General features: G+C 49.2%; 1 protein-coding gene and 1 long non-coding RNA gene across 2 annotated transcripts; both read right to left on the bottom strand.

Annotated features, from left to right (window-relative positions):
- Positions 1-2,995: 2,995 nt before the first annotated feature.
- On the bottom strand, positions 2,996-14,156 carry LOC120644295 (RNA polymerase sigma factor sigB). The gene is made up of 6 exons (XM_039920900.1): positions 13,760-14,156; positions 12,315-12,872; positions 4,549-4,779; positions 4,313-4,453; positions 3,618-3,815; positions 2,996-3,539 (listed from the first exon to the last, which is right to left on the bottom strand). The coding sequence occupies exons 1-6, from the start codon at positions 13,949-13,951 to the stop codon at positions 3,246-3,248; spliced, it is 1,614 nt and encodes a 537-aa protein (XP_039776834.1). The 5' UTR covers positions 13,952-14,156; the 3' UTR covers positions 2,996-3,245.
- Positions 14,157-18,165: 4,009 nt separating this feature from the next.
- Positions 18,166-20,224, bottom strand: LOC120644294. Its single transcript, XR_005663575.1, has 2 exons — positions 18,598-20,224; positions 18,166-18,494 (listed from the first exon to the last, which is right to left on the bottom strand). It is a non-coding gene; the product is annotated as an uncharacterized LOC120644294 (long non-coding RNA).
- Between the last annotated feature and the right edge of the window lie 2,765 nt (positions 20,225-22,989).

Genomic DNA, 22,989 nt, shown 5'->3' with positions numbered 1-22,989 from the left:
GGCATGGCTCTGCGATCTCCGGCATGGCGGCATGGCGCCCTACGGGCCTGCCGTCGCCGGCCTCGTAGCGCCGCTCCTGCGCAAGGTCCCGTCCACCGATGCCCGCAGCCGTTTGACTGGGCCTCGCGGCACGTCCCCGCTGTCCCGCTCACCCGTGCTCTGCGCCGCACCCCTACCTGGTTAAAGAACGAAGATGAAGTAATGTAGTCACAAATTGCCTCTGAATTGCTATACCGATTAAGTAGTGTAAGAACTTCTCAACCTGTGAAAGATCTTAGCTTTCTCTCTTTCGTTCTTTAGCTAATTTTCAATGGGTGGTGAGAAGCCATACATAGAATTCATGGATCACCAAAATGATGACACTCTTCAAGATTACAAGATGGACCCAGTGGTTGTAACAGTTCGTGTCCCCTTTTAATGATGGCAAACCAAAAATTTATATTTGGGCCTTGTTTAGTTGCAAAATTCAAAATTTCAAATCTATTACATCGAACGGGTTAATTTTGTGATTAGTTTATATTTAATACTTCAAATGTGAAAAAATTCTATTTCGAAAACTTTACACCCTGCAACTAAACGAGGCCTTGTATTATGATGGTTTGACGTTTGTTGATTGCTATTTGGATGCAGTTGTATTTTTAATGCGACAATTACAACCGGTGAATCCTTAAATAAATTTTAAGGATTTTTTAAACACGTGCGAGCCGCACGTACATCTCTACTATTTTACTAAAACATACAAGTTTTAAAAATAGTTAGGACCTCATTTTGGATTTCGCACCGGCACTCCAAATTTCTGGAAGTGAAGACAAGTCGCGTTTGAATTGTTGTGCGTGTCGCCAGTTGTGTGGCTCGAGCGTGTGAGTGGGCCCGCGAGGCAGTGTTGGCCTCTGGGAGTACCCCACGCCACTCATGAACAAATACTTGAATAGAACAGGGTCAGGATTCATTCCCCTTTTCCCGAGCTATCATCCTGCTCTATCAATTGTGCGTGCTCACATCGTCGGCGCATCGCCGCATGCCAAGGAATACAACACCGCCACTGCTCTGATTTCAAGAGGAAGAACATCAAAGCCTGCACTGTGCCTTGGGCCTATATGGCCTACGGAGCTAGGGGACCAACTCCAGTGCTCACAGCCCCGCCTCACGGGCTCACGACCACGGACGTCAAGCTCAAGCGCCTTGGCAAGGACACGAGGAGATCGGCGGTGGCCTCAATTTCTCTATATTCCCTTTCCTGATTTCTATTATGTTTCTATCCGTGATGCTGTGAACTAAGGATTTCTTTTCTCAAACCGCATTTGAATTGATTCTTTTCTTTTCTTTTTGAGAACAAATTCATTCGATTTGGTGCTATTTCTTCTTTGATTCCCCAATCCCCATTATACATGTTTTTGTGACATAGCTCACGAGCTGTATCGAGCTAACTGGAGCTCTTAGCGAGCCGAGCCGAGCCCAGCTCAGCATTTAACTCGTTAGCTTAACGAGCTGAGCTGAGCTGAGCTAGCTCGCACAAGTAACGAGCTGAAGTGAGCCAAGCTGGCTCGTTATACAACCTTAGTTAGGAACCACTTATAGAAATAATTTTAAGGGTATTTTAGTACCTTTTCTACTCATTTGGTCAATAAACACAGAATAAAAAAAAACAATCGATTGAAGTCCCCTATGTTCATTGCTGCCGGTGCCAGCGGCGGCCAGGTCCTACTGCCGCATGTCTCTGGTCTGGGGATTGCGGTGCGGCAAGGACGGTGCGCGACGAGGCCCTGGCCAGTGAGCCACTGCACGGAGACAGGCCTAGGACGCTGACAGCTTGCGCGACGAGGATCTGCCCCAGGCATCTGTGAAGCGCTTGCCCAATCGGAAGATGAGAGGGCCGCACGCCGGACTCCACGATCGGGGAAGAAGAGCCGCGCATAGGCCGCCGCAAGCGCCCGGTGGCAGAGGAGCCGTGGCTGGAACACAGATCGGCGGCGGTCAAGGTAGAGGCGCTCGCAGATCGTCGCAGTCAGAGAAAAATGGCGCCCAGGCCGCTGCCGTCGAGGAACTGACCATCGCGAACTCGCGATTGGGGATGAGACTAACCGGTCAAGGATGAACTAAAATGTATATCAGCTGGGGTGTAATGACTAAACTACCCTTGATTAAAATAAAACACCCATGATTAAAATCAACGCTCCAGAAAATTGGGAGGGGGAGGAACCAATGGTTCCTCTCTCTCAAGCACTGTATCAAGCCTCTTTAAAATATGTACTTATAATTGACCGTGACAAAACATTGATGATCATTAATCGACCGTGACATTGATATTTATGTACTCGTATGTCTGTAAATATTAATATATTTAAATAAGTAGTCCTATATCTGTATATACTTAATTAGGTGACTAATGGACTTACAGTAAAGCATAGTTCAGGCAGGCATAGTAATTTTGCATAAATAAACAATAATAAATAAATAAAAAGAAAAAAAGAAAAAAAAAAGAAACCATTTAGCCCTTTAACTACCGGCTGACCTTCAGTACTTTCCAACTGATACTTAAGGTGGAGTTACCTCAATAGCTTTGCCACTATCAGCACTGGCAGATGCCTGGTAGAGTATTGGCTCTTGACACCCGAACCCTGCGCATACCAACCCATAGAGACCGAGCAGACAATGCAACCCGAGCGACAAGAATGGCAGCAGAAATGGCTGGCAGACCACAACGAAAACGAAGAGCACACACAGGCAGTCAGGCACAGCCGAAAGCTCCTCCCTATAGCAAAGGTGACGACGATCGCCACACAAAGACGGCACCACAAGGGCCTACCAGTGGCAGCGGCAGCGGCAGCCACCGCAAAGGGGTGGGGAGTGCTGAGGAGACCCTGCCACCGGACACCCATTTCGGCTCACACCAGTAGCATACACAACGGCAAAGGAGGCACCGCAGTCCGCAGGCCCCCTGGAAGCGGCGGGCGATCGGCACAGACAGCAGGAAGAGCGTCGCCAAACGCACGGGAGAGCTATAATTTTTTTTGTCTTTGTAAATTGTTGTACATGCACAAGTTTGATTTCTGAATTCCAGTTATAACGAGCAGCTCAGCAATTGTGGATTCCTTCACCTTGAAAAACTAATCTACTCTTGTGAAACAAATCTTCTGATGATGTGTAGTACATGAGGACCCGTGTAAGTGGTACAAGTAAAGAATCCTCGAAAAGAAAAAACTGAGGAATTCAAAAGGAAAAAAAATGCTGCAGAGACAAATGGTTCACCAATTGCCTACTGGCACTAGATAATCCTTCAGAGCTTTCACCCTTTTCTTGCTCCTTAGTTTCCGAAATGCGCCAGACTCGATTTGCCGAATTCGCTCCCTGCTCACACCCATGATGTTGCCAATCTCCTGCAGGGTTCTTATTCGACCATCCTCGAGCCCAAATCTCAGCACAACAACTTGCTTCTCGCGTGGGGTCAAAGTGTCCAGTGCCTGGTGCACATCGTTCTTCATAGATAATCTGTTCAGCATCTCTTCAGCTGTCTCGGCGCTGGGATCAGCTGTGACTTCCTGATAACAGAGACTAGGCTGTTATTTGAGTTGTATGGTACGAAGGACAGATGAGAATCGAGCATAGAAGGGCCATACCTGATAAGTCATGTCTGTGGAACCAATCTTACTATCAAGGGATACACTGTACTTTGGGAGGTTTACTGCTGCCTCTACTCGTTTGATTGGCATACCAGTGTCCACTGCTATTTCTTCATTAGTGGGCCGTCTTCTAAGCTTACGGCGCAGTCGTTTTGTGCACTCCTTTACACGGTAACTTGCTTCAACCATGTGAGCCTAGTCACCAGAATCAATTAGTGGTTAAAATTGCATGAAATAACCGACTTCGACAAGATATAAGTATTTCATACATTGGGAACATGTATACTAATTGGCAAGTAACATGAATAAAAAATGGACACAAACGATATTAAACAGGAAAATCAAACAAAAGAAATCATAGAGAAGTAACATGCAAGCCAATCAAATCATGAGGGAAGCAAGACAATACAAACTGCTATGTCTACTAATAAATCTGCATACTGTCATGTATGCTTTAATCTATTACATTAATGGTTATCTCACATGTGTGTGGATTGACTGTCTGCACAAAATATAGGAAAAACCTTCACCCTATGATCACCTGCTCATAATAATATTTTTTCTGTAATTTGCTAGAAAAGATATGGGTCACTCATGCATGAATAACCCAAAATCAGCGTGCACTCAATCAATACAGAATTGGGGATAAAGCAGTATATAGAAATAGAAGTTCTGCGCAGAGGGGGACGTACTGGCAAGCGAAATATTTGGGATTGCTCCGAGACAGATTTGCGAATTGCTTGTTTTATCCACCAGTGAGAATATGTAGAGAACCTAAAACCTTTTGACGCATCAAATTTTTCAGCTCCCCTTATAAGGCCCTGCATTCCTTCCTGTAACAAAGACCTAAAATAAAATGCCGATGCTAAATACAGCATGGTAGATACCATTTTTACAATAATGAAGAAGCTTCCATGCACACAGTTACCTGAATAAGATCATAAAGATCCATTCCAGGGCCTTCAAACTCCCTGGCAATAGATATTACAAGTCTCACATTAGATGTTACCATTCTGTTCTTGCAATAAATACCATGATCCAGACGCTTCCGCAAAGTTTTCTCATCAGTTCCAGCTGCTGTTGCCCACTGCGAGAATGTTGGCTGTCCACCATTGTACTCTGTAAGCTCAGCTTGGATTGCCTCGAGCTTCAAAAGATCCTGCACCAGTTCAAAGAACACAGTTTCCATAATTATCGCCAAAACTAACTCTGCAGCAAGAGGACCACAACAAATGGCAACACTGCATGGATTTGCAGGTAAGCAGCAACTTTCCAAATAACAATACCTGATAAAATATTAACTTCAGAAATGTGAAAAGGTCACATGTTCCGCTAAGTTTTTCCAGAACCTTATATCGTTATCGTACATTAAGAAAAACACTGCATATATAATACTACTGCAAGATTCAGAAGTTGTGTGCCATGCATGTTGCATGACGCCAAAATGAAAATACTTCCGCATATGAATAAATTTTTCCAAAAAATCAAATATCAAGTTTTTCCTATTCTCCATGATTTTAGCCTCTTCAAACAAGAAACGGCGGACCAGAAATAAGCATTGACATCTTATGCAAACAACTATGAAAATCAGGTGAACTATGCAAACATACACGGATCAAACTTCGGAATATTTCTAGCTATGAAGAACCATCAAGTCAGCTAGTTTGTACTCTGTACTATTATCCTCCTAAAACCCTTTTATCACAAAAAACCTTTTGGGTCATATGCAATAAAACCATTTAAATATTGGCAACTTAATATTGAGATTGTGTTAGAGTATATTAGACAACTCCGGATATGGTTACTTTAGGATTGATTGTAATCCCAGGATAACCTTTCTTATCTCTAGGAGAGGCTACTTGCCCTCCAAGCCATGTACTCCTATATATTCGCCCTAGAGGCTCAATGCAATATATCCCACACATTATACCCAATCTTACATGGTACCATGAGTCTAGGTTCAAGTCCTAGGCCTCCGCCGGGGGCATCGCCCTCATAGGATGCGTGGCCGATCCATCTAATCTGCCGCGCCATTGTGGTCAACAAGCAACAGAAGGGCCAGCCTCTACTCGCCGTCGATGGCTCCATGGCTGCGCAGCCCGTCGTCCTTGCTGGGAACCGTGTTGCCGTTAAGCCTGCCATGCCTCCGCGTCATCGTGGCCTCCGACTACGCATCTGGATCTACTGCCCCTTCCGCGCAACAGGCCAGTCGCCCCCCCCCCCCTCCAGCATCGCCGCACCGCCGCCATGAGCGCGAGTGTGTGGTTGTGGAGGAAGATCGTGGGGTCACCAGGCCACTGTGTCGTTGGGGCTGTCAGGCCACCGCATCGCCAATCGACAATGTCGCCAGGCGGCAACGCCATTGGGCTCCGCCCCTTCCCCGCTCCCCCCTCCTACCGGCGCCACCGCACTGCTGCTTTGAGCGCGAGTGAGTGGCTGTGGAAGAAGTATGTTACGGGCCAGGGGCAGCCGGCCCAGGCCCAGCCAACGCAGCAGCCGGCGGCCCCGGCGTGGATCACGTACCAACGCCGGGAGCCCCGCCCAAGTGGCTAGGAGAGCCACGATTTATTTCCTTAGGCTGGGACAATTTGTAAGTTAAATAACCTTCTCTAGAGGGAATGAGATTAGGCTGGGAATTAATTCCAGTTGGCCTCACGGGCCGCCCCTAGCTTCCGCGATCTCTCTCTGTCTCTCGCGACTCCCTCACGCACGCCGCCCTCCTCGCACGCCTCCGCCGCTCCCTGCTGCAGCCACGGCGCCTACTCGCCGGCCGCCGCGCAAGTGTCCTCCTCCCTCCCATCCATACGCGCTACGCAGTCGCGGTAGGATCAACGATCCTATCAACCTGGTATCAGCTATGCCAGGCGACGAAGGGAAGACTCCGCCACCGACGACCATCGACGGACTAGCGGCCATGATGACCAAGGTCCTCGGCCGCCTGGACGCCTTGGACGACATCAAGGCGCGCCTGACATTGTTGGAGTCGCAGCGCGCGCCGACCTCCACCGCACCCTTCCCCTACGGGCTGCCAGGGTTTGGATCTACGACGCTGGTAGGCCCTTCCTCGTTGGCCGCCGCCGCTACGAGCGCGGCACCCACTATGTCCACTACGGCGCCGTCCCTGCCGATCACCTACATCCCGTTCCCCCACTCGCCATCGCCGATCCCGGATGGGTTCACCATGCCCGCGTTCGGGGCGTCCGGGGCGCAAGGGCACGGCGGTGCCAGCGAGCGCCTGGGGTTCCTCGCTTCAACAAGATCTACTTCCCCTCCTACGACGGAGCTGAAGACCCGCTGAACTGGCTGCACCGCTGCGAGCAGTTCTTCCGCAGTCAACGCACCCTGGCTTCGGATCGTGTCTGGCTCGCCTCATACCACATGACGGGCGTGGCTCAGACCTGGTACTACGCCCTCGAGCAGGACGAGGGCATGCCATCCTGGGAGCACCTCAAGGAGCTCATCACCCAGCGCTTTGGGCCGGCCATCCGGGCCAATCGTCTCTCGGAGTTGGCACGACTCCCCTGGCACGGCGCCGTCCAGGACTACCAGGAGCGCTTCAATGCCATGGTGTGCCACACGCCGGAGCTGTCGCCGCAGCAGAAGGCGGACCTCTTCGTGGGTGGCCTGCCCGACCACATCCGCGTCGACGTCGAGCTCCGCGCCCCCCAGACACTTCAGGACGCCATGCACTTGGCACGGGCGTTCGAGCGTCGCGCGGCGGCCATTGCGAACGCGCCGCTGCAGAGCTCAGGGCGCCTTCCCCAGCGCCTCCCCCTGCCACCGCCCCCGCAGGCACCTCGCCCGACCGCGCCAGCCCCGGCGCTGCCGGCCCCGGCCGCCCCAGCGCCAGCCCTACCAGCGCCGCCGCCCAAGACGTTTCGCCGCCTGACGCCGGCCGAGATGGCGGAACGCCGCCGCTAGGGCCTCTGCTACAACTGTGACGAGACCTACGTCCGCGGGCACCAGTGCCAGCGCCTCTTCTTCCTGGAGGTCAGCGACTACACGTCCGACAGCGAGGACGACGCGGCGGCAGGCGACGCCGACGCCCATGCCAGCAGAGGAGGCCGCCCCGGTGGTCTCCTTGCACGCCATCGCCGGCATCCACACTGAGGACGCGATGCTGTTACCTGTCTACATCCACGGTCACCGCCTCACGGCCCTACTCGACAACGGCTCGACGCACAACTTCGTCCACGTCGATCTGATGCGTCGCATGGGCCTGGCAACATCGACGACCAGGACGCACGTGACGGTGGCCAATGGCGACCGCGTGCCTTGCGGGATGGTGGCCCGCAACGTCGCCTTGCACATCGGCAAGGAGTTCACCATCAGCTGCCTCGGCATTGACCTGGGCGGCTTCAACGTCATCCTCGGCGTCGACTACCTGCGGACCTTGGGCCCCATCCTGTGGGCCTTCGAGGACCTCTGCATGGCGTTCACGTGGCACGGGCGCCGCGTTTTCTGGCGGGGGATTGGATCCCCCCGCGACGACATCTTCGAGCCGAGCCTGCGGGCTTTGGCTGCCGACCCCGAGCGCCCCCTCCTCGACGTCCTCCTCCAGCAGTACGACGACGTCTTCGCCGAGCCGCGTGGGCTGCCTCCGTCCCGCCCCTACGACCACAGGATCCACCTCCTGCCGGGCACGGCGCCGGTGGCGGTCCGCCCACACCGCTACCCCCAGCTGCAGAAGGACGAGCTCGAGCGCCAGTGCGCCACGATGCTCTCTCAGGGCATCATTAGACCCAGCACCGCCCCATTCTCGGCGCCTGTGCTGCTGGTCAAGAAGGCGGACGGCACTTGGCGCTTCTGCATCGACTACCGCACGCTCAACGACAAGACCTCCAAGGACAAGTTCCCGATCCTGGTGGTCGACGAGCTACATGGCGCCAAGTTCTTCACCAAGCTGGACTTGCGCTCTGGCTATCACCAGGTGCGCATGCACTTGGCCGACGTGGAGAAGACGGCGTTCCGCACACACCACGGCCACTTCGAGTTCCTCGTCATGCCGTTTGGATTCTCCAACGCGCCGGCTACGTTCCAGGCGCTCATGAATAACGTCCTGCAGTCGTTCCTTCGGCGGTTCGTGCTTGTATTTTTTATGATATCCTGATCTACAGCTCTTCGTGGTCTGAGCACCTGCAGCACGTCCGCCTCGTCTTCGACGCGCTCCGTGCCCACAACCTCCACCTCAAGCACTCCAAGTGCTCCTTTGGCTCCAGCTCGGTCGCCTACCTCGGCCACGTCATCTCGGCCGAGGGCGTCGCCATGGACAGCGCCAAGGTGGAGGCTGTGGCGTCCTGGCATGAGCCTCGCTCGGCCCGGGGCGTCCGCGGCTTCCTGGAACTCGCCGGCTACTACCGGAAGTTCATCCGGGACTTCGGGGCCATCGCCGCCCCCCTGACTCGCCTCCTGCGCAAGGAGGCCTTCGCCTGGACCGCGGAAGCAGCGGAGGCTTTTGTGGCGCTGAAGCAGGCGCTCTGCACCGGCCCGGTTCTGCAGATGCCGGACTTCGAGCGGCAGTTTGTGGTTGACTGCGACGCCTCCGGCACTGGGTTTGACGCCATTCTCCACCAGGGTCCGGACCCCTGGCCTTCTACAGCAGGTCGTTCGCCGCCCGCCACGTCAAGCTAGTGGCCTACGAGAGGGAGCTCATCAGCCTGGTACAGGCTGTGCGGCACTGGCGGCCCTACCTCTAGGGGGCGCCGCTTCCTGGTCCGCACAGATCACTATAGCTTGAAGTACCTCCTCGACCAGCGGCTGTCCACGATCCCGCAGCACCAGTGGCTCAGCAAGCTGTTCGGCTTCGACTTCGCCGTGAAGTACCGCCCGGGGCACCTCAACTCCGCGGCCGACGCCCTCTCTCGCCGCGACAGCGAGTCCAGTACTGACGATGCAGCGGCGCTCCACGCCATCTCCGGGCCGTCTTTCAGGCTCATCGACGACATTCAGACGGCTACCTCCACCGACAGCGAGGCCGCACAGCACCAGGGCGAGGGCCTCACGGCTCCTTGGCGCTGGGACGCCGGGCTCCTCCTCCACGGCAAGCGCATCTTCGTGCCTGCCCAGGATGACCTTCGCCAACGGGTGCTCTCATTGGTCCATTCAGCAGGCCATGAGGGCGTCCAGAAGACCCTACAGCGTCTGCGCGCCGACTTCTACGTCCCCCACGACAGGCGGCTGGTGCAGGAGTTTGTCCGCGCTTGCCCGACATGCCAGCGCAACAAGACGCCGACGCAACGACCAGCCGGGCTGCTCCAGCCCCTCGAGGTCCCCTCTTAGGTGTGGGTGGGCATCTCGATGGACTTCGTCGAGGGGTTGCCCAAGGTCGGCGGGAAGTCGGTCATCCTCACTGTGGTGGACCGCTTCTCGAAGTATGCGCACTTCATCGCCCTAAGCCACCCGTACACGGCGTCGTCGGTCGCCCGCGCCTTCTTCGACGGCATCGTTCGGCTCCACGGCTTCCCGGCTTTCATCGTCAGCGACAGGGACCCTGTATTCACGAGGCACATGTGGCGTGACCTGTTCAAGATGGCCGGCGTCTAGCTCCGCTTCAGCACGGCGTTCCACCCTCAGACGGACGGCCAGTCGGAGATCGTCAACAAAGTGCTGGCCATGTACCTGCGGTGCGCCACGGGAGACCGCCCGCAAGCCTAGGTGGACTGGCTCGCGTGGGCGGAGTACTGCTACAACACCTCATACCACACGGCGCTTCGGGCGACGCCGTTCGAAGTGGTCTACAGCCCCCCCCCCCCCCCCGCCCCCGCCGGCGCTCCTGCCACACACCGCCGGTGCGGCCCAGACGGACGCGGCCCACACGCTACTCCGCGACCGCGACTCCTTCCTCGCCGACGTCCGCGAGCGTCTCCTCCAGGCTCGTCAGCACGCCAAGCACTACTACGACGCTCATCACCGCGAGCTGGAGTTTGCGGTGGGTGACTGGGTCTGGCTTCGCCTGCTGCACAGGCCGACCCTCGCTGGAGCGCCGTCCAAAGGGTAAGCTCGGCCCCCGCTACGCTGGCCCGTTCCAGGTGATCGAGCGCATTGGCCAGGTGGCCTATCGTCTGCAGCATCCGGAGGGGTCCCGCCTCCACGATGTCTTCCATGTGGGGTTGCTGAAGCCCTTCCACGGCGACCCCCCTGCGTCCACGCCGCCATTGCCGCTCATTCACGATGACCGGGTGGTCTTGACTCCTGCTCAAGTGCGGCGGGCACGCGTCCAGCATGGTGCCTGGGAGATCCTCGTGGAGTGGCAGGGGCTCCCTCCTGATGATGCGACCTGGGAACCACTGGAATCCTTTGTCGAGCGCTAGCCCGACTTCCAGCTCGAGGACGAGCTGTTTCCCGAGGAGCAGAGAGATGTTACGGGCCAGGGGCAGCCGGCCCAGGCCCAGCCGGCGGCTCCGGCGTGGATCACGTACCAACGCCGGGGGCGCCGCCCAAGTGGCTAGGAGAGCCACGATTTATTTCCTTAGGGTTTCATTTTCTTTCCTAAAGTGTGGGACAATTTGTAAGTTAAATACTCTTCTCTAGAGGGAATGAGATTAGGCTGGGAATTAATTCTAGTTGGCCTCACGGGCCGCCCCCTAGCTTCCGCGATCTCTCTCTCTCGCGCGACTCCCTCACGCACGCCACCCTCCTCGCACGCCGCCGCCGCTCCCTACTGCAGCCACGGCGCCTACTCGCCGGCCACTGCGCAAGTGTCCTCCTCCCTCCTCCCATCCATACGCGCTACGCAGTCGCAGTAGGATCAACAATCCTATCAATGTACCTGGAGGTTCGTCTACTTCGGCACTAAAGGGTTATCATCTGCATGTGCTATTCCAGTCGAAGCATTCGCATTGACGTTCTGACTGCGGGGGCATATCTCCATTGTTCTCCAGTCTGTCCGTTCGTGTTGCTACCACTACGACTGCGGGGGAATATTAGAGTATATTAGGCAACTCCGGGTATGGTTAGTAGGATTTATTGTAATCCCGAGATAACCTTTCTTATCTCTAGGAGAGGCTACTTGCCCTCCAAACCATGTACTCCTATATATTTGCCCTAGAGGCTCAATGCAATACATCCCAGTATCCCACACATTATACCCAATCTTACATATTGAAACTTTGAAAATAATGTGAGAAGATTAATCTTTAAAAGTGCATTTATATAGTTATAACTTTTTCGAAATAAGAACTACAAAATTGATGGTACCCTATTGATGTCCAAATGACACCTTCTCCCGACCAAAATGAAAAATGAAGTTATGGCCAACAAAATGGCCTGATTCAGAAAGCACTTTAGGACTTCACTTGATGTAGAATTATGCATATTGAGTCCTGAAAGCCTTAGCTACTACAGCTAATCCATGCAAAGAATAAATTCTTCGGCCTAAGACCTTTTTCCTGGGTTTTGACATGGACAGTTGTTCAGTTGTCTAGGTCATGGTTCTTGCGGCGGTAAGGCGAGGTGTGGCAAGTCACTACTGCGCAGTCGCCTAGGCGGGCTAAGGCGACGCCTAGGCCCCAAAACAAGGGGAACACCTTGTCGCCTAGGCGACGCTATGAAAACCATGGTCTAGGTACTAATTGCCATTGGAGCAGAACAACATGCTTAAACTGCCAAGCTAATATCTGAGTCAAGAATATCCATTAGTAAACATACAATTGAAAGGAAGAAAGATACTATTGACTTCTAATACAGTAGTCTCACCTGAATACCTTCTGAGAGCTCAACTTCTTCCTTAGCTGTAAGAAGTCTCCTGCCAGTCATCTTCCACAAGGAACCTAAAGGATTCATGCTAGGTGAGGAACCCTTGAGCCGTTTCTTCTTTGAAGATGTTGCAGTTTTTTGTAAAGCACGGACAGTTGTTGCAGCCTTTATTGCTGCTCTGGTTCTCCTAGCTCTTCTCTCAGATTGGCGAGCAGACTTCACAGCTATGTTCTCAGTGTACTGTGCATCATCATCTAATTTTCCATCCACATCCATGATACCATAGGACTCCAAGTCCTCCAGCAAAGCATCATTTGCATATCCATCGGGACTGTTCACTTGTATCTCTGTGCGAAGAATTTGATTTGCCAAGTAGCTGTCCACGCCCTTATTTTGTCTAATCACTGGCTGGTGATTGTTATTTTGCACCATCTGAACAACTTCGCGAACAGCTTCGCTAGCTGCTCTGGCAAGAGCAACTGCCTCTGCTGCTGCCGCTTCTACTACAGCTTCTTCATTCAGAAGTGCCTCTGATGCTAGAGTGGACTCAAAGTTTCTCTGTGACATAAATTAGATAATAAAAAAATAAATACTATGATATTCTATTGTTGCTCTTAAGGAATTTGTAACATTACAGTTACAGGCAACAGCAGATGAGCGGTACTATCAAATAGAAAAGAAAAGGACTAATAACTAATAAGAACTTGAAGGAAACATGATTATGTCTGCCTTCTCTATTAAGTATTTAGTGACACAATATTGCCCTTCCTACCGGAGCCTTAAACTTCATATTTCATTCTTTTCCAATACAGCTGGATACATCAATCAAATAAATGAAGCTAGCTTGATTAGTTAAGATAAGTGTCCCCGTGGGTCAAAAATTTTCCTACCGATTTCAGCAGATTTTGGTATAAAATGCACCGTCTCCAGTAACAGACTCGACATAAATTGGTACATCATCCTACGTTATGTAACGCTCCTAGATTTTTACAGTGAATACTTTAGTGATTTGTTTAATGCTGCAGCCAATGTGACTAGATACTAGTCCCAGATTTTGTAAGGAAAATGGAACTGTTCGAGGGGTGGTTAATGGTACTGGCACTAGACTGGTTGCCTGGTTCAATCACGTATCTTCAATATTCTGGTCTCTTTGCGAGGATTCCAGCTCCGGCTGGAGCCCTACCAAACCCTCTAGAGGTGGAGCGGCTCCGCCCCGGAGGTTGTGAGAGCCGCAAGAACGGCTTTGCCTACGGAAGGTGGAGCAGGCGGAGCCACAAAAACTAGCTCCACCTGCTCCAGCTCCGGCTCCACCCTTCCTGCAGGGACCCAGAGCCCTCCCAAACGTGCCCTATATTTTCTCACGCACTATATAAATTGAAACAAAGGAAAACAGAGTAAAAATGATGCAATCTTGAGAGACAATCGAGCCAAGCAGAGCGGGTCACCTGAAGCGCCGGCGCGGCGTAAGTGAGCCTGAGATGCGCGGCACCGCCACCGTTGGCGCAGTCGGCGTCGACAACGGCGGCGGCGGAGGTGACGGCGCAGTGGACGCGGAGGGCGCAGCACCTGGAGGAGGAGGAGGGCCCGTGGGCGGCGGCGGAAGGGACCCACATAAACTGTGGCACTAGGCACGCCATCGGAGAGCCAGTGCGGGCTGGCTGGCTGGCCGGTTGGTCGGCTCACCTGGGTCCCGTCTCCATTGCTGCCCGGAAGGGGAAGCTGGAGCGAGGGGACGGCGGGGATGGATTTCGTGTTTGGTCTGGTCTCTCCGCCGGATAAGGGAGCTCGGTTAGACACAAGCACAACAGAATTTCAGTCAGGCCGCGGGGACGGACAGTTTGTTGGGCCGATCCACGTATCTTTAGTTTACTAGAACAGTGGGCACATTTGCGCGCTTTATCATGGTAGGGAAAGTAGAAATAAATAAAAATTTTAATATAGATAAAAATAAATAGCGAAATAGTCAAAATCATCCCTCAACTATAGCTCAAGGCTCAGTTTCGTCTCTGAACTTTGAAGACGTCCACTTTAGTCCCTAAACTATGCTAAACGGGTCAATTTCGTCCTCCTGACGACGTGGTGTGCCATCGTGGACCGTCAAGTCAGCGCCCAGTCATCATATGATAGAATTTGACCACGAAATTGGATCTGTAGGGCGGAATTAACATAGGAGATGATGATGTATTGACTGTTAGATTTTATTTCAATGGAGAATTTGTTCTTGATGGGTCACACATGCAGTATTGCAATGGGAATTTCCGGGCCGAGCGAATTTAAGTTTAGCTGGCTCGAGGATAAAAATGGTATTTCCCATCATATGAGGACTACTAGGCTCTGGCTCGAGGATAGAAATATTATTTCCCATCATATGAGGACTGGGCGCTGACTTGCGGTCCACGGTGGCATGCCACATCGTTAGGAGGACAAAATTGACCCGTTTAATATAGTTCAGGGACTAAAGTGGATGTTTTTAAAGTCCAGGGATGAAATAGAGCCTTGAGCGATAGTTGAAGGACGATTTTGGCTATTTCGGCAAAATAAATATATGATAGTTTTGTTGCAAACAACATAAACTAGCTGCAGCTGAAATAAAAGCCACTTTATGCATTCAATATTCTTACAACTCAGTGCTCACAAACTCAACATGTTAATTGCACGTAAAGCAGCAGTAGACATTGAACGTGCTAGAATTCCTAAACACCGTTCTGTGATAAAATGTTGTAATTGTAATTATATTTTACAGCTTTTTATGAAATACATCACTATTCCAAATGAAAAAACACTTAATCAATTACTGCCTCTGCATGCAAATCTGGAATATATACCATCAAGTTGCTTCAGGTTTGTACTGCCATTCAGGGCAACAAAAATCAACGGGATTTCTGCGGATGCCAAAGAAAATGGAAACCATGTAAATTATTGAGAAGTTATAATTGAAACATAATCCCAAAATGTGGTAGAGATCTAAACTACTGCCAGTACAACCTCCAGTCCAAAAGGAAAACAAACGAAAAAGGTTAGGAATAGATACATGGAAAAGGAGGTAGTATGAACTGTAAACATAACTCTTTTCTATAATAATATGTAAAAAAAGAGAGTCGGATATATGTAGTCTTTGTTTGCAGCTCTCTTTTTTTTTAGCGAAAAACTGTGGGTATAAAGGGAGAAAAGTATACAGAAAGAATTTTACCTACATAGCAGGAGAGAGAAAGAAAAAAGTCTATTTTTAATCATCTAACTATCACCCGAGTTCGATTTTGACCATCAAACTTCAAAATCGGATATTCTTAACCATCAAACTATTAAAATTATTTATATTTGGTCATCTGGCTGTTTTGAAGGATGATTTTACTGATGTGAACGACACGTGACAGTGAGGCCCACATGTCAGCTTGTTCGCGGTGGCAGTGGGCCTGCTCACGGTGCTTCCTCGCCACCTAGTTCGGAAGGGAAACTTGAGAGGGACAGAGATCGGGAGGGAGGGGAGGGGGGAGGAGGGGGAGGAGGAGGTAGCGGCTGCTTGGAGAAGAGAAGGGAAGCTACGATGGTCGCAAAGCAAGGCCCACCAGTCTGTGGTTAGGATGCAAACAACATGACCTTGATGAAGGTTCGAAGCTACGCATGCTTGGTGGGCTCGTTTAACGATCACGCCGAAGACTGCGCAGGGTGAACGCATGGCCCAGCGACAGCGGCACAGCGCACCATAGCTCGGATGCATGGAGCTGCAGAAATTTCTCCTGACCCGGTTTGCCAGGGCTCTCGCGCAATGAGATAGTTGCGCGCTCTCACCCTGCTAAGGACAGTCTTAGTGGGGGTTTTATGGAGGGTTTCAACCCCCACTAAGAGCCCTCAATTTTGCTGACATGTCGTGGTGTTTAGCGTGCTCTCAATTTTGCTAACATGGCAAGAAAAAAGAAGGATGGAATTTCATAAGATGTGAGTAGAGTTTCATCACCAGTTCTCAATCTAAGTATCTGTGTCTATGAAACTTCTACTGAGACTGGCCTAAGCGACGTGGTGATGCGCAGGAGCAAGAAGAGCCGTGAAATGCGGGCGTGCGAGGAGGAAGAATCCTGATGTGTCCCGCCGGAAATGCCATGTTCCGCCAATCCTATATATATCTTCCGAAAATTTTGTTCAGAAAATCTTTGTTTGTGAAAGGTACCCTTTAGAGCGGATATGTACCGTAACAAGTCCCTCGAAAACTCCTAAAAAATCTAACGGAACACAAATGGCTTCGGCACAAAAGCCGGCGCTCTATTCTCATTCGTGGGTTGTTGGAAACCCTGGTCATCCGATTGGTCATTGTCATGGTTCTGTCCTTATCGAGGGCCGGTGTGTTTAAGGACTTGCGAAGGCTGATTCACTCGATGTGGGTGCTTGGATTTAGGTGCAGGGAGCATTGCTTGTGCAGGATCTTATCGAATTGTTCCTGCTGGTTGCCCGACTTCTTGCCGCGCGTGTTGCGCTCAACAGCCGCGATGACATGTTCCGGCTAAGAGCTTCTTAGAGTAATCCGACTGGCTCTTGTTGGAGTGGTGGTCGTTGTTCCGCTTGCCCCCATTGTCGTTGTTGCGCTTGGGGAAGTGATGATCACGCTCTTGCTCCTCCTGATCGGCTCATCACTACATCATGTCGCGGAGTTGTGCGACTGTTTTAAGATGATTACGGCTGAAGTTGCGGTAGATGTGTTCCACGGCGAGGCTGTTCTGGAAGCAGTGTTGACGGTCTATAGACACACACACACACCATATTGATGTTATCCTCGGAATGAACCCTCATAATACTTGGGCCCACTGACCTATGCAGCTGGAACAATTCCATCGTCATCTGGCCTGGACCACCATTCGTGGATCTGCCTTACCTTCTGAAAGCTCCAATTCAGCCCCTATCAGAGTTTGTTGCGCTTGTCCAGGCCTCAAAGTACCCACTGCATGAATGCGACGGAGATGGGCCACGATACAATCAGGGGAAGACAGAGTTCAACTACACGAATGCATCGCTACTAATCTCTAGGTCACGTAATCAACGTCGACAATGCCCTGGCGCCACAAGCAAGTGGGAATGTAGGATACAAATAAGGCGGGCAAATTTCATCATCTCCAAATAAATGTTGTTTTCAAATATAAATAAATACTTGTTTTTTTTTTGTAAAATTGGCTCCAAAAGTGTGAATAATTAGGTATTGATTCCACAAGAAAATCTTGAAGTTTATGAAAGCATCTCCTTGTGTTTACAATTGAGTGGAGCCTAAATGACAAAGGAGGGTGCATGTAATTGTTTTTTTTTTTGAAAATAAGGGTCTATGTAATTGTAACCCTGTAGCCCAAAGGCATGTTATTTTGCCTCCACATTGAGATATAAAAAGTCGCTACTGCAGAAAACATTTTTAGGGTTGGGTAAAACAGCATTTGTAGGGGCGGTGCGATACCCACCCCTGTCTATCGCAGCTACAAATGAGTTTTTTAGGGGCGGGTAAAGGGCCCGCCCTGTAAATGTATTTCCAGGGATGGGTCAAGGCATCAACCGCCCCTGGAAACATATTTTCATGGGCGGGTGCTGGAGCGACCCACCTCTGAAAATCTCTTTCCAGGGGCGGTCGATGCCTTAAGCCGCCCCTAAAAACCAATTTCCAGGGGTGGGTTGTGGTATCACCCGCTCCTGGAAATAGGTTGCCCGCCACCTAATTTCAGAATTTAAAAATTGTTTCCCGCAAATTTTTATCAAATCTGTTTCTCGCTTCTGATTCTCATGAATTTTCACCCATCAAGCTAGTGCTCAATTCTATCAATCTAGCGCGCGATTGAGGATTTTGTGACCGATGATGATTATATTTCTTAAATATAACAAATTATAAATTCAAAATAAAATCATATAGAAGTATCATTACAATCATTACAGTGTATCATTAGAGTGCATACATCATCAAAGTGCGCATAGAATTCATTGCATGGTTTTGTCCTATTTCCCCTGAGTAACACTACTATAGCCGACTCGGAGTTGCTGATTGTCCCACTGATGGAGGCTTTCATATTTTCTGTCAGCTGACAGTTCATGCTCTGGGTGAATAAAATCTCCATCTATATGGACCACTTTATGCAATATAAAATGACATAAATTGTCGACTACATGGAAAAGTTGTTGCTCATGGAGTGGACCTTCGTGGGTTTCCCGTTGATCCTGCAAATAAAAAATGCATGGAAAAATTCAGCCAAGTATATTAGATGCAAGCAATGACAATATGCAGTTATGCATCTATCCCTAGCAAAGAGTAGACCCTTACACATTCGAGATCTTTTGTGTATCTCTCGAGCTGCCTCATGTGCTCACACATGTAGTATCCACAGTACACGGAACCTGCAGGTTGCTTGTGGCATGGAAAGTTTATGCGCATCACCATTTTTTCTTTTCTATTTGGGGGATGAATTCCTCCTTTGTAAATGTAGTGCTTGTAAGCCCTATTTTTTTATGAAAAAGAAATAAGAAGTTATTTATATCTGAAAGATTTAGTAGGATGTCCATGTAGAGATAACAATTTTGCTAACATGTTTAGGATGGATACGAATTCACTGTATGTGCTCGACTCAAAATCAGCGGAGTCCAATACAAGTATTTTTTCAAGCTTTGGTTGTATCGCAAATGCAATTCAGTGTTTTCTGCAAAAATATTCAAGATGAGAATGGGCCGGCCCAGACCTGGCCCCCATGGCCTCAAGGCCAACTTCTGAGACCATGGGCCGACCCAAATCAATGTTTTGCCTATGGCCTTGATGGCCCAATGGGCATCATGGGTCGGCCCATTGTAGGGAGATTCTCACAAAATCAGCAAGAGCACATACAACATGATTTAACCCCATACAAATTAAACATGTAGCTGCACAGAATCTATCCAACTAGAAACAAGAATTTAACAACAAGAAGTTGGCAAGCTACACACTAGCAGTCAAATATGAACTCCAAAAGTTTATGAAAGAAACTCAGCAGTAGGTATTAACAAGGTTCAGTGCCACCATGCAGCTAAGATCTGGATCACTTGTGCATAACTAAATTGCTGTGATCATCACCATAGAGTTTTATAACAGGCCAACACAAGGTTCAATGCCCATATCTGGAGGAACTGCATAAACCAAAAAATGAATTAAGTTCAGACAAACATTTGCACAATGTAGAAACCGTGATGTACCACACAACTCTAGATGACTAGACCCTTAGTGAAAAGTAGATCACTACAGACATTGGGTACTATTCATGGAATACTTGCTCCATTTTCATTCTATCATTTTTTGCAAGCAACTAAAAGTACTATTCATTGCAACTAAATAAAAGCAGAACTGCAGAGGTTGACCTATCATAACAAGTAACCATCTCACAGGCACAACAATGAAGGGATAACTAAATTGTACACAAATAATCAAATCACCTACACGATAGGGTTATTGCCTGCAAGGTGCTAGCAATTTCAACAGTGAGCCCAGCGCGGATGGGTTATTGCCTGCAAGGCTGACAGTGATAGGGTAGAATTGGAGCAGCAGCAAGCAGGGCCTACACGAGTCGAGCAGGTGCTTCAGTGAAGGCGTGATCCAGTTCTCCGCGTGACGGAATCTGCTGGCCTTATCGGCTGTCCAACTAGGCAACCCAATCCCGCATTGAGATTGAAGAAAGGCCCAGGCGCAAGACTTACCAGCAAGCAGGGGAGGACGTCGGCCGGCCGGAGAGACGAGAAGCTTACCGGAGGGGAGGGCGAGTTGCAGAGTCGCTGCAGCTGGGAGGAGGACGGCGCGCCCGCCGCCACCTGCTCGCTCGCCTCCGTGCCGAAGTGGGAGGGAGCCTGGCGGCGCAAGGGTCGCGACTCGCATGGGGATTGGGGAAGAGTCACGCCGCCGGGTCGACCATATCCACCCATTTCATCAATAGATTTCGGCTAGCCATGGACCGTTTCTCATTTGAGGCCGACCCGGTGGCTCATTAGCCTTGCTATTGTGGGTCGGGCCAGCAACCCAATGGGTTGACCCGGCCCATTCTCATTATAAAAAAAATATCATATATGATTTCTTAGACATTTACTCGAACCAAGTGCATATTATAATAAATGATTGAGACTAACATATCGGAAGTGGTATGGTGCTCATATGACATCCTTGTCCTGCCATCGTTGCATCTGAAGCAATATGTAGGCACCAACTCTCCTTACAATATTTTTGTGTGTCTTTTTTCGCTTATCAAGCAACCATGCCAACATACTTAGGAGATTATTGAAACTACTGTCTAACTAGCTGTGCTTAGCCTTTAGAGTCAATAGCTCAAGTACAAAACGAAGAATATTCCAATGTTTCCGACATCCTTTAGATCGCTCGTATATATTTTCTCTGCTGATTTCTTCACCGTCTCGAAATTTTCTAACCCCTTTGCACTACCAACCAACAGCTTCGCTTTGGTGTGACGTAACAACTGGCTCAGAAAATCACCATCATCAAGTTTATCGCTATCATCATCACTGCCAATATCGATGGCCCCCCAAGTCCACACCATCACTATAGCCACCATCAACATCTTCATCATCACCACCAGTATCATCAAAATCATCAAATAATATATTAAACTCAGGGTCTTGCAATATTTCATCGAGTTGAGTCTCTCTTGGAGGTGGTGCTTCTTCACCATGTTTATTTTAGATCATATAGTTGTCTACAAAACCACTAATCAACACATGTGATCCAATTATAGTTGTCTCACTGAATACTCTCACATTATTGCAGGTTATGCACGAACAATGTATCAGTTGTGTCTTCTCAATTCTTGCATTCTGCAACTCAAATGAATATCAACTTCTCCACAGAAATATGCATCCGTTCTTCGTGCTTTGTACATCCATGTCCTATTCATCTCTAAACACCAACAACAGAAAATCAGTAGATAATTTAAATGGATTAAAACAAGCTCTTAAATAATTTGGAAAATAAATGCTAAATAAATCTACACCTAAGCATAGATATTGGAAAAAGTCAATTTAGTATGTGCTGACTAAAAAAATCAAACCCCAACCTATTATTTTACCATTACATTTTGGGGAAAAATTATCATTCATTTGTGTAAATATAGGGGGAAATCAAATCTTTTTCTCACTCCTCTATATATCTAGGAATTTGTTTACTTAGAAATGAGGCTAAAACACGAAGATTGGGCCAAAATAATTACATAATTATGTTCTTCAACTAATATAGCATAACTTTATCCAAAAAAATAAAGTTAAATCGTGGCTTAAATGGTAAATTCACCCAATGGGATTTATCTAGGGACGCATGAGAGCACAATTTAAGCTTTAAAATTAACCCAAAAACTTAGAAAAAACATAGAATTAGCATCTACTTACCTCCTAGAGCTCCCAACTCTAAGAAAATCAAGTTTAAAACCTTCCCTCCTCTATTTTTAATTTATTGTATTTTTTGACAACACCTCCCTCGAGAACACACTGTTTTGTTGGGAGAAGAAAAAAGGTTTGCGTCTGCGCCTAGATATTTATGGGTATTTTTAGGAGCGGGTGGCCTCATTACCTATCCCTAGAAATATGTTTTCAAGGACGGGTGATGGCATCAGCCACCCCTGAAAATGGGGTCATTTCAGGGGCGGGTATGCCGCCACCCGCCCCTGAAAATTTCATCTTGAGGGGCGGCTGGCACCATCATCTGCCTCTGAAAATGAGCCCTGTTTTCAGGAGCGGCTGATGCCAACACCCACCCCTAAAGATGTATTTTCAGGGGCGGGTCAAATGGTACAGTATCCCCACTCCTTTTGTAGGAGCGGGGTACATTTGGATCCGATTCTGAAAAAATTGAGCGTTGCTACAAATCGTTTCTGTAGTAGTGAGCACAAAATATTCTTTTTTTGTCGTGTAAAGATGCAGTCGTCGTTTTTCTGGATACCATGAAGGACTAGGTGCCAAAAGTTCATCACAGGTTTGTATACGACTAAAGGATGGGGGAGGTAGAGGACGCCCTGTCACATATGCTTCTATGCTGGATGGAATCTTCTCCACTCTGTAACGCAACAGCTGCCTTTGTTTTCATTGTGTTATATTGTCCTCTATTTTGTCCTGCAAACGACGTGGCAAAAACGCCAACCAAACACAGTTTTAACATCATGATTACTCATTTCAAACCGTTTTGTTAATATGGCTTTGAATCTCGCACCATGAGAACAGCAAGTGTAGGGAATATATTATGCGATTAATTAACAAATTTTTGTGAAGTAAATAATTTATTGAACGTAACGTGATGTACAGACACGACACTGCGACTTTTCTTAAAATATTGTTTATAATGTAGGTCGACCAAACCTAAAAGCGGATTTTATGGACACGACAGGTGCGCTAACATATCATTGCCGCTCGGAATGGTTGTGAGGCGATGTCAGTTCCGCTCATCATGCAACCAAAGTACCTTTCTGCCATGCCAGCAGCAGTTTGGTGCTCTGGGAGAGAATATTGAGCAGGTACATTTAACCCCAGCTTCGTTGTCCGGATGAGATTAACAACGCAATCATACATTGAAGCGAGACACTAAAAGAGGTTAAGATTCTACCTAGAGTGTTGACAACAGCTCATCTGAGGGCTAAGACTATGATGAGGGGAACAAGCAATGTGTCACCTACCAAAACAAAACTAAAGCTACCAGCACCAA

Source organism: Panicum virgatum, chromosome 8K (genome assembly GCF_016808335.1).
Source record: "Panicum virgatum strain AP13 chromosome 8K, P.virgatum_v5, whole genome shotgun sequence".
In the NCBI taxonomy this organism is placed as follows: domain Eukaryota; kingdom Viridiplantae; phylum Streptophyta; class Magnoliopsida; order Poales; family Poaceae; genus Panicum; species Panicum virgatum.
This window is presented reverse-complemented; position numbering and strand designations above follow the sequence as displayed.